The sequence below is a fragment of the Sinocyclocheilus grahami genome, unplaced genomic scaffold, assembly GCF_001515645.1.
Source record: "Sinocyclocheilus grahami isolate Dianchi unplaced genomic scaffold, SAMN03320097.WGS_v1.1 scaffold426.1, whole genome shotgun sequence".
Classification (NCBI taxonomy): Eukaryota; Metazoa; Chordata; class Actinopteri; order Cypriniformes; family Cyprinidae; genus Sinocyclocheilus; species Sinocyclocheilus grahami.
The window spans coordinates 574,118-586,835 of NW_015505605.1; the positions used below are offsets into that span (position 1 = coordinate 574,118).

Genomic DNA, 12,718 nt, shown 5'->3' on the forward strand with positions numbered 1-12,718 from the left:
TGACGTGACTCTGGACAAACAGTTGAGACGTGACGAGACTCTGGACGGACAGCTGAGACATGGTGAGACTCTAGATGATCAGCTGTGACGTAACGTGACTCTGGATGATCCGCTGTGAAAGGCAGGGTCAAAACACTGGCAAACAGGTATATGGCGGGCAAAACACAAGAATAGTCACAGGGCTAGCGTAGGTCACCGAAAAGCAGACAGAATCACAGGGGCGAGACGAGAGGGAAAAACCCAAGAAAACAGGCAAAGTTCAAAAACCGCAAAAACAGGCAAGGCAAGGCAAAACAAGGAAAACATGGAGACTCGGAAAGGGGTACAGGCTAAACAATACTCAGCCGAGAAATGTGGTTAGAGTGGGTGTTATATAGTGAGTGAGGTGATTAGAAACAGCTGTGTGCAATCAGTGCAGTGTGCAAATCGTGCAAAGAATGATGGGATATGTAGTCCGGGGTGCTATGCAACAGTTTGTGTTGTGCAAGAGTCAATGAAATGGAAAGGGTGACCTCTGGTGGTGAATAAACGGAAGTCCATGGACTGAATTCGTGACAACATGTAATCAATACCCTGGCTCTTGATGCCTTGACCCCAGCCTCAGTCCATTCCTTGTGAAGTTCACTCAAATTCTTGAATTGATTTTGCTTGACAATCCTCATAAGGCTGTGGTTCTCTCGGTTGGTTGTGCATCTTTTTCTTCTACACTTTTTCCTTCCACTCAACTTTGTTAACATGCTTGGATACAGCACTCTGTGAACAGCCAGCTTCTTTGGCAATTAATGTTTGTGGCTTACCCTCCTTGTGAAGGGTGTCAATGATTGTCTTCTGGACAACTGTTAGATCAGCAGTCTTCCCCATGATTGTGTAGCCTAGTGAACCAAACTGAGAGACCATTTTGAAGGCTCAGGAAACCTTTGCAGGTGTTTTGAGTTGATTAGCTGATTGGCATGTCACCATATTCTAATTTGTTGAGATAGTGAATTGGTGGGTTTTTGTTAAATGTGAGCCAAAATCATCACAATGTAGAATAAATACAGATTATACAACAGTTAGTTTTAGTGCACTCATAAGAATGAATAAGAATGGCATTGCTGATAATAGCACTGAACATTTCACTGTTGGTATCACTTTACTTTTTTGTCAGTTTACTATATACACTTTTCTATGGTTTGCAATATTGTGACTAATCTATTTAGTTGGTGGAGAAAAAAAAATCTGCTTGTATTTTGTCTGAAATGTTTATTCAGCCTGTGGCCTCGTGCCCACAGGCAAATCACAGCTGTGTTAAATTTCAGTACAACTAAAGTGCCTTTAAGACAAGTTATTTCACTCAACAGTAATCTTAGTAACACCCAGGATAGCTGTTTTCGGTGTAGGCAGTAAACATACAGGTGCAACTTACTTTAAAGGGCAAAAAATTCTCCAAAACTGTTATGATAATGCATTTCAAATGAACGATAAAATCTGACAATAGTGGTATCATAAATTTAGCTTCCTTAGCTTATATCCCACAAAACGAACCAAAACAAATCACAACAAAAAACTTTAATATGAAATATAGCTATTTAAATTTTAAAATAGCATATTTTGTAACCAGAAAATGCAAAGATACATGCAATGTAAACTATTGAGTGATAGCTCGACACTATTGTGCAGTAACTCAAATGAATCAAATGGAATCACTGAAATGAATCATCCATACAAACCAATTTACTACAATGAGTCAGACTTCTCAATGCTACTTGAGAGAGAGATGAAAATCTAGAAGGGCATATTTGATTACTGCCTCAGCTCGCTTATGCAGCAAACAATGGGACATAATTCTGTCAGGCTACACCACTGCTGAAAAAATAGCTTATTACTGTATTTTGAAAAATAAAAATACTGAAAACTAGAATTAAATTACTAGCGCTATACTTAGGGTTACTCTCTAACAGTGACCGTATGGAGCTTCTGTGATGTGCTCTGAATACTGCATTCAGGTGATGGTGGATAGTTTTTTTTCTGTTCATTGTAATCATCAAATAACAAACGACACTCTTCTTCTCTTTCTCTGACTACATGGATGACCTTTCGTCTGGAGATTGATCAAACGCTGAGGTAGCCGATGGTGACATTTACAAAATGGTAACACCTCAGCTCATTAAGAGTGCAGCCTCACATGCCGAGATCGTGTTCACTATCTCTTAGAGTAATGAAACAAGCTCTGTTGTACATGACATTAATGCAGCACAGAACTACTCAGAACCTTACAACAACTGAGACAAACCTAAACCAGAGCTCTGGAAATACACATGCAGAATCCTAAAAATAAACAACACAATACTGAAAAAGGCAATAGAAAGTCATTGTGTCCCTTTTTAAATTTTTTATCCACATCTTGTTTTTAGAACTGTTGTGCACATGATGTTGCCTTAATGTACCTGAACAGGTTTTATGGTACCCCTAGTGAAAAATAAATATACTAAAATGGGTTACACTTTATTTCGATAGTCCACTTTAGAGATTCTACTAACTATATGTAACTTTGTAACTACATGTCAACTACATGTCAACTAATTCTCATTAATTTGCAACTACATGTCTACTAACTCTCAGAGTAGACTGTTAGGGTAGGTTTAGGGTTAGTAGAATAAGTTGACAAAGAAAGTGTTAGAAGATATTAAGCAGACAGTCTACTAATACTCTACTAACTGCTAGTTGACATGTAGTTGCAAAGTTACTTACTGTTAATAGAATGTCTAAAGTGGAATATCGAAATAAAGTGTTACCCTAAAATGTATTTGAAATACATTTATTTCATGCTAAGTATACAAATACCTTCACATATTTACTGTATGTACTTAATAAAAATACCATGCAATTGTACTTTTAGTATACTAAACTGGTATACTTACAGTCTACTAAATTGGAAATGCTGGGTTGTTTCAAATATGGACTAACCCAACTGTTGGGGTAAATTTTCTAATTGAATTTTTAACCCAAAAGTTGGGTTAGTCCATATTTGACCCAAGGTTGCGTTGAAACAACCCAGCATTTTTTAGAGTGTAATTTTGTACTTAAAGGGTTACTCCACCCCAAAATGAAAATTTTGTCATTAATCACTTACCCCCTTGTTGTTCCAAACCCGTAAAAGCTTCGTTCGTCTTCGGAACACAATTTAAGATATTTTGGATGAAAACCGGGAGGCTTGTGACTGTCCCATTGACTGCCAAGTAAATATTCAATTAAATTCAATCTGAATTTTATGAAGCGACGAGAATACTTTTTGTACGCAGAGAAAACAAAAATAATGACTTTATTCAACAATTCATCTCTGCGTCACCGTAGCGCCATTTTGGAGAGTATCCACTGAACGTAAAATGTTCTACTTGTCTGTGTCAGCCGCACCACATGAACAAAGCTTTTACGGGTTTGGAACAACATGGGGGTAAGTGATTAATGACAAAATGTTCATTTTGGGGTGGAGTAACCCTTTAATGCACTTTAATTGTGCAGAAGTAGTATTGAGGTCCGACTAAAGATATACTGAAGTATATTTGATTGTGCTAAAGTGGAACTATTGCAAGTATACCTCAGACACACTTTAAATATCTTGAATAATACCTGATGTTATTCAAAGATCATACAATCCTCACCAATAGTGACATTAAAACACATTTTAGGCTTAATATTTAAAAATGTGCATTGTGCACAAGTAGTACTCCAAAAAAAGACAAATATTTTGTATCAGTAATTCTTGCGCGATATGTCAGCAAATCTGTTAATATATTTGAACTATACGTAGTATGAAATAAATGTATTTCTAATATATTACTTTTTTATAGGGACTAAGCACTTGAAAACAACCAATTTTATGAAGTGTTCTTATTGCTTACTAAAGAATATTAGAATATTATAGAAATAGTTTTCATTGCCTGAAATAAAGTAAAATATTAAATACTTAAAACATAAAAATGAGAAATGTTGCATTGGCAACCATCTGAAATAAGTTTTAACAATTAAGATTACTAAAACTAAACTGAAATATAAAATAATAATGACAAAACATTAAAAAAGGAAAAAAGAAAAGTTTTATCTAAAGTGAAAAATCTACTTTCATATTGACATAAATGTTGACATAATTGACATTGTTGACATAATTAAAACTGTAGTTCCTAGCATGCTTTACATGAGACTTAATCGGGAGAAGAAAAATGTTGAAATTAAGTATAATTTATTTTGTGTTATTAAAAAAGATGAGAAAAGATTGAGACTTGACAGTGTTTAATGTTCAATTACAGTATGTTAAGATTTAGATTTCAATTTCCTTCCATTCTTCCTAAATTGCTAACTTGCTCATTAGGTGCACTAAAGATAAAGTGACCCGCATCCCCCCCCTCAAAGGACTCGAGCGGCTCTCCGTTCCTCAGCCACCTGTAGGATGGTTTGGGCTTGGCGCTCGCCTTACACTCCCACAGCAGAGATTCATCAATGGCTTTCTGCACATCCTGAGGCTTCTCCACCAGATGAGGAGGTGCTGAGATCCATCAATAAACACACAACACACAGCGAGATATCAGCACCTCACAAAGTGCTGCTGATAAAAATGAATTTTCAACAGCTCCCTGAATCCCAGACAGACTTAGAGTTGGTTATTGATTAGCCTGTTAGGAATCAGTAAACCAACCAAGCAGTTTATGAGCCAATTAATCAACAAATCCAGTTATTAATCAATCAACATGGCATTAGAAGGAAAAAAAAGCATAATACTGTATGAATAATTTACAAGGACATTTAGTAAACTGCATTCACACTGAGCTGAGGAGATTACAATACTCAGCTCTCACTAAATGTGGATCAAATTTTATGGATCTTTAGCCTGACTTTGGTATATTGCTTTAATATTTATATTGCTTTGAGGAACAACACACACCCCTTCCCAAACATGCACAAGAAAACGGTGCTAGAAAAAGTGCAAATGTTACAGTTTTAACCTTGATTAAATATTTTTACTTAAAGATTTTAAATAACTGGCTTGAAAACATTAAAATGAGACTGATTCTTGTGGCTTCGGTGAAGGTCGGTGTGACTTGCATAGGCTTAACTTTCTTATAAGATGAGAGAGAAAGGAGAATAAATCACACTGTAGTGCAAGCGTGGACAAAGTAAAATGCTTTATAGGTATCAGTCACACAATTTTGACTTCAGCCATTATGTTATGAACAACAGTGACCCATATTGATTATTCCACTAGCTCCAACAGCAGTGATAGATGGACAATACAGTCTATGGGAGATTATGGATTTTTACCTGCCAAATAATTGCAATGACAAATAATTACAACATACAGGGATACTCATGAAAATCTGACATCCTGGTTATAAAACATAATAGCGTTACAAATTAAACAAACAATATTGATCAGTGATAAACTCAAATATATAAGCGTTCATAAAAGCTTAATAGTGCATATTGATTGTGTGTTTGTCAGATTATGGAAAGAGAGTAGAATCAGTTGAATGTCCAATCTACTCTTTTCTATACAATGAAAGCGGTGGTCACCATTCTTTTACATTGCAAAGAAAAGGAACAGCTTGAACCAGGGATATTATGATTAACTAAAACTAAAACCATTATAAAAATCATTACTTATGATAAAATACAAAACACGTTAACTTTTTTTGTTCAGCTAGTTGCCAAGACAACTTTTCTCATTTTTGTTTATTTTAGGTTGAAGTACTAAATAACTCAAATGTATTTATTCCCGCCACGGAATAAAAAATAAAAAAGGCAATTGTGACTTTTTATTTTACAATTTCCTTTTTTTCCACAATTCTGAGTTTATATATTTCACAATATAAACTTTGTTTCTTGCAATTCTAACAAAAACAAAACAAAACAAAAAACAGGATTGCGAGATGAAAACTCTGATGAAAAATTGAGTTCCCTTTCGAAAGGGAACTCCACGCTGCGTCCTCTAGAGGGCGCTAGGAGAACGTCTTCAACGTGACCGGTGTCTGAAGCATGAATGAAAAAACGACAATGAACTTGACATTGGCAGGCTATGACGCAAACAATAAAGCGACTGCGGGTATAAAAGAACACCTGCGGAATACGTAATCCTCTTCTTTGTCTTCAAGCCTTGTGTATGGAAGCACATGCGTCTGCCCCGCGCGAGAGAAGGATGTGCTCACTGTTTGCATTCACGGGACTACTAGAGGCAGAGGTCTGTACTCGAGCTTTGTCAGCATTTGCGCGAGCGCTTTCGCCTCTCTCGAGAGTTGAGCGAGCTTAATGCGATGCATTCGCGCTGCAAGATGTTATCGCGTTGAGAATGCCTTGTATGCTTGATTCTCTTTGAGAATTGAGCCTCTCAACCACGTTTCGGGTCTCGCGGCCGCTGAGGCGGTTAGTCAGACCGATCACGCGGATTGTTGGTAGGGCATGGAAGGAATCTGACAAGGAGTGCTTTCTCTTTCAGAATTCCGTTTTGGTTTTATTTTATTTTACAGAATAGGAACTGTGTATAATGTGAGATATCTACATTATTGGTGAAGGAGGCTCCTGACTTGGTGTAATGGCAAGTTTTTTGAGTTGTTAGGCTCTTGTTTGAGCCTCCTCTGAGCCTCCTCATTCTCTCAGCCCAGGTACGTGAATATTTAGGTTGAGTATGGTTTCTGCTCTTCTCGCCGAGAGAGTTATACTGAGCACTCTGCTCCCCAGTATTTTTATTTGCAGTAATTTCAGGGTTTTTGAGGCTCTCTGTGAGCCTTTGTAACTACATGTCAACTACATGTCAACTAATTCTCATTAATTTGCAACTACATGTCTACTAACTCTCAGAGTAGACTGTTAGGGTAGGTTTAGGGTTAGTAGAATAAGTTGACAAAGAAAGTGTTAGAAGATATTAAGCAGACAGTCTACTAATACTCTACTAACTGCTAGTTGACATGTAGTTGCAAAGTTACTTACTGTTAATAGAATGTCTAAAGTGGAATATCGAAATAAAGTGTTACCCTAAAATGTATTTGAAATACATTTATTTCATGCTAAGTATACAAATACCTTCACATATTTACTGTATGTACTTAATAAAAATACCATGCAATTGTACTTTTAGTATACTAAACTGGTATACTTACAGTCTACTAAATTGGAAATGCTGGGTTGTTTCAAATATGGACTAACCCAACTGTTGGGGTAAATTTTCTAATTGAATTTTTAACCCAAAAGTTGGGTTAGTCCATATTTGACCCAAGGTTGCGTTGAAACAACCCAGCATTTTTTAGAGTGTAATTTTGTACTTAAAGGGTTACTCCACCCCAAAATGAAAATTTTGTCATTAATCACTTACCCCCTTGTTGTTCCAAACCCGTAAAAGCTTCGTTCGTCTTCGGAACACAATTTAAGATATTTTGGATGAAAACCGGGAGGCTTGTGACTGTCCCATTGACTGCCAAGTAAATATTCAATTAAATTCAATCTGAATTTTATGAAGCGACGAGAATACTTTTTGTACGCAGAGAAAACAAAAATAATGACTTTATTCAACAATTCATCTCTGCGTCACCGTAGCGCCATTTTGGAGAGTATCCACTGAACGTAAAATGTTCTACTTGTCTGTGTCAGCCGCACCACATGAACAAAGCTTTTACGGGTTTGGAACAACATGGGGGTAAGTGATTAATGACAAAATGTTCATTTTGGGGTGGAGTAACCCTTTAATGCACTTTAATTGTGCAGAAGTAGTATTGAGGTCCGACTAAAGATATACTGAAGTATATTTGATTGTGCTAAAGTGGAACTATTGCAAGTATACCTCAGACACACTTTAAATATCTTGAATAATACCTGATGTTATTCAAAGATCATACAATCCTCACCAATAGTGACATTAAAACACATTTTAGGCTTAATATTTAAAAATGTGCATTGTGCACAAGTAGTACTCCAAAAAAAGACAAATATTTTGTATCAGTAATTCTTGCGCGATATGTCAGCAAATCTGTTAATATATTTGAACTATACGTAGTATGAAATAAATGTATTTCTAATATATTACTTTTTTATAGGGACTAAGCACTTGAAAACAACCAATTTTATGAAGTGTTCTTATTGCTTACTAAAGAATATTAGAATATTATAGAAATAGTTTTCATTGCCTGAAATAAAGTAAAATATTAAATACTTAAAACATAAAAATGAGAAATGTTGCATTGGCAACCATCTGAAATAAGTTTTAACAATTAAGATTACTAAAACTAAACTGAAATATAAAATAATAATGACAAAACATTAAAAAAGGAAAAAAGAAAAGTTTTATCTAAAGTGAAAAATCTACTTTCATATTGACATAAATGTTGACATAATTGACATTGTTGACATAATTAAAACTGTAGTTCCTAGCATGCTTTACATGAGACTTAATCGGGAGAAGAAAAATGTTGAAATTAAGTATAATTTATTTTGTGTTATTAAAAAAGATGAGAAAAGATTGAGACTTGACAGTGTTTAATGTTCAATTACAGTATGTTAAGATTTAGATTTCAATTTCCTTCCATTCTTCCTAAATTGCTAACTTGCTCATTAGGTGCACTAAAGATAAAGTGAACCGCATCTCCCACCTCAAAGGACTCGAGCGGCTCTCCGTTCCTCAGCCACCTGTAGGATGGTTTGGGCTTGGCGCTCGCCTTACACTCCCACAGCAGAGATTCATCAATGGCTTTCTGCACATCCTGAGGCTTCTCCACCAGATGAGGAGGTGCTGAGATCCATCAATAAACACACAACACACAGCGAGATATCAGCACCTCACAAAGTGCTGCTGATAAAAATGAATTTTCAACAGCTCCCTGAATCCCAGACAGACTTAGAGTTGGTTATTGATTAGCCTGTTAGGAATCAGTAAACCAACCAAGCAGTTTATGAGCCAATTACTGAACAAATCCAGTTATTAATCAATCAACATGGCATTAGAAGGAAAAAAAAGCATAATACTGTATGAATAATTTACAAGGACATTTAGTAAACTGCATTCACACTGAGCTGAGGAGATTACAATACTCAGCTCTCACTAAATGTGGATCAAATTTTATGGATCTTTAGCCTGACTTTGGTATATTGCTTTAATATTTATATTGCTTTGAGGAACAACACACACCCCTTCCCAAACATGCACAAGAAAACGGTGCTAGAAAAAGTGCAAATGTTACAGTTTTAACCTTGATTAAATATTTTTACTTAAAGATTTTAAATAACTGGCTTGAAAACATTAAAATGAGACTGATTCTTGTGGCTTCGGTGAAGGTCGGTGTGACTTGCATAGGCTTAACTTTCTTATAAGATGAGAGAGAAAGGAGAATAAATCACACTGTAGTGCAAGCGTGGACAAAGTAAAATGCTTTATAGGTATCAGTCACACAATTTTGACTTCAGCCATTATGTTATGAACAACAGTGACCCATATTGATTATTCCACTAGCTCCAACAGCAGTGATAGATGGACAATACAGTCTATGGGAGATTATGGATTTTTACCTGCCAAATAATTGCAATGACAAATAATTACAACATACAGGGATACTCATGAAAATCTGACATCCTGGTTATAAAACATAATAGCGTTACAAATTAAACAAACAATATTGATCAGTGATAAACTCAAATATATAAGCGTTCATAAAAGCTTAATAGTGCATATTGATTGTGTGTTTGTCAGATTATGGAAAGAGAGTAGAATCAGTTGAATGTCCAATCTACTCTTTTCTATACAATGAAAGCGGTGGTCACCATTCTTTTACATTGCAAAGAAAAGGAACAGCTTGAACCAGGGATATTATGATTAACTAAAACTAAAACCATTATAAAAATCATTACTTATGATAAAATACAAAACACGTTAACTTTTTTTGTTCAGCTAGTTGCCAAGACAACTTTTCTCATTTTTGTTTATTTTAGGTTGAAGTACTAAATAACTCAAATGTATTTATTCCCGCCACGGAATAAAAAATAAAAAAGGCAATTGTGACTTTTTATTTTACAATTTCCTTTTTTTCCACAATTCTGAGTTTATATATTTCACAATATAAACTTTGTTTCTTGCAATTCTAACAAAAACAAAACAAAACAAAAAACAGGATTGCGAGATGAAAACTCTGATGAAAAATTGAGTTCCCTTTCGAAAGGGAACTCCACGCTGCGTCCTCTAGAGGGCGCTAGGAGAACGTCTTCAACGTGACCGGTGTCTGAAGCATGAATGAAAAAACGACAATGAACTTGACATTGGCAGGCTATGACGCAAACAATAAAGCGACTGCGGGTATAAAAGAACACCTGCGGAATACGTAATCCTCTTCTTTGTCTTCAAGCCTTGTGTATGGAAGCACATGCGTCTGCCCCGCGCGAGAGAAGGATGTGCTCACTGTTTGCATTCACGGGACTACTAGAGGCAGAGGTCTGTACTCGAGCTTTGTCAGCATTTGCGCGAGCGCTTTCGCCTCTCTCGAGAGTTGAGCGAGCTTAATGCGATGCATTCGCGCTGCAAGATGTTATCGCGTTGAGAATGCCTTGTATGCTTGATTCTCTTTGAGAATTGAGCCTCTCAACCACGTTTCGGGTCTCGCGGCCGCTGAGGCGGTTAGTCAGACCGATCACGCGGATTGTTGGTAGGGCATGGAAGGAATCTGACAAGGAGTGCTTTCTCTTTCAGAATTCCGTTTTGGTTTTATTTTATTTTACAGAATAGGAACTGTGTATAATGTGAGATATCTACATTATTGGTGAAGGAGGCTCCTGACTTGGTGTAATGGCAAGTTTTTTGAGTTGTTAGGCTCTTGTTTGAGCCTCCTCTGAGCCTCCTCATTCTCTCAGCCCAGGTACGTGAATATTTAGGTTGAGTATGGTTTCTGCTCTTCTCGCCGAGAGAGTTATACTGAGCACTCTGCTCCCCAGTATTTTTATTTGCAGTAATTTCAGGGTTTTTGAGGCTCTCTGTGAGCCTCCCTGATCAGCTGTTCATGAGCCTGGTAGCTCCCCCTCCCTTTGAGGGTCGCTATGCTGAGATCACAGTTCCTAGTGTTCTTTCAACAGAGCTCTGTGGCTGTTTTAGGTTGTTAGGCTCTTGTGGGCCTCCTTGATAAGTTGCTCTTAGGTCGAGCTTTTGAGTACTCCCCTCACTTGAGTTTTTCGTACTGAGTACGCTGATCCATAAGGGTGGGTGGTTGCACTCCCCTTGCTTTAGAGGGTTGGTATGTTGAGTGCTTGCTCCCTAGAGCTCTGTTCGGCACTTAGGAGCATGGTCAGTACTCCTAGCTTAGTACTCCAGCTTTGAGTCGTTAGGCAGTGTACTCCGCTCCTTAGAGCTCCACTTAGACAGTAATATTAGCATGTAGGCTCTATCGTGAGCCTCACTAATGGTGTCTAGCGTTGAGTGTGGTCAGGTCTCCTCTCGTTTTAGAGAGTCGTTATGCTGAGACCTCCACTTTTTAGAGCTTCTCTATTAGGGCTGAGTGTTGTTAGGCTTCCTCTCGGTTAATAGAGTCATTCTGCTGAAGCCTCCACTCTCCAGAGCTCTGCTTAGGCAGTAATATGAGTTTGTAGGCTCTTTCTTTTTAAGCCTCACTAACTGCCTCTGGCGTTGAGTGTAGTCAGGTTTCCCCACGTTTTAGAGAGTCGTTATGCTGAGACCTCCACTCTTAAGAACCCCCCTACCAGGGTTGAGTGTTGTTAGGCTTCCTCTCGGTTAATAGAGTCATTCTGCTGAAGCCTCAGCTCTCCAGAGCTCCGCTTAGGCAGTACTATTAGTTTGTAGGTTCTTTGGTGAGCCTCACTAACTGCCTCTGGCGTTGAGTGTTGCTAGGTCTCCTCTCATTTTAGACAGTCGTTATGCTGAGACCTCCACTCTTAAGAGCTCTTCAACTAGGGTTGAGTGTTGTTAGGCTTCCTCTCGTTTAACAGAGTCATTCTGCTGAAGCCTCCGCTCTTTAGAACTCCGTCTTTGGCAGTAATATGAGTTTGTAGGCTCTTCCTTTTTTGAGCCTCACTAACTGCCTCTGGTGTTGAGTGTAGCTAGGTCTCCTCTCGCTTTAGAGAGTCATTATGCTGAGACATCCACTCTTAAGAGCCCCTCAACTATGGTTGAGTGTTGTTAGGCTTCCTCTCGTTTAACAGAGTCATTCTGCTGAAGCCTCCACTTTGCATAGCTCCGCTTAGGCAGTATTAATGTGTAGGCTCTTGAGCCTCACTAACTGCCCCTGGCGTTGAGTGTAGCCTGGTTTCCTCTCATTCTAGAGAGTCGTTATGCTGAGACCTCCACTTTTTAGAGCTTCTCTATTAGGGCTGAGTGTTGTTAGGCTTCCTCTCATTTAGGGGAGTCATTCTGCTGAAGCCTCCACTCTCCAGAGCTCTGCTTAGGCAGTAATATGAGTTTGTAGGCTCTTTCTTTTTAAGCCTCACTAACTGCCTCTGGCGTTGAGTGTAGTCAGGTTTCCCCACGTTTTAGAGAGTCGTTATGCTGAGACCTCCACTCTTAAGAACCCCCCTACCAGGGTTGAGTGTTGTTAGGCTTCCTCTCGGTTAATAGAGTCATTCTGCTGAAGCCTCAGCTCTCCAGAGCTCCGCTTAGGCAGTACTATTAGTTTGTAGGTTCTTTGGTGAGCCTCACTAACTGCCTCTGGCGTTGAGTGTAGTCAGGTTTCCCCACGTTTTAGAGAGTCGTTATGCTGAGACCTCCACT

At 37.9% G+C, this 12,718-nt stretch overlaps 1 protein-coding gene across 1 annotated transcript in view; it reads right to left on the bottom strand.

The window, feature by feature from the left end:
• Positions 1-12,718, bottom strand: part of cntn3a.1 (contactin 3a, tandem duplicate 1) — a 91,611-nt gene that overhangs the window by 26,210 nt on the left and 52,683 nt on the right. The window contains exon 9 of the mRNA XM_016233155.1: positions 8,610-8,749. Within this exon, the coding sequence (XP_016088641.1) occupies positions 8,610-8,749 (140 nt within the window). The remainder of the gene's footprint in view (positions 1-8,609; positions 8,750-12,718) is intronic.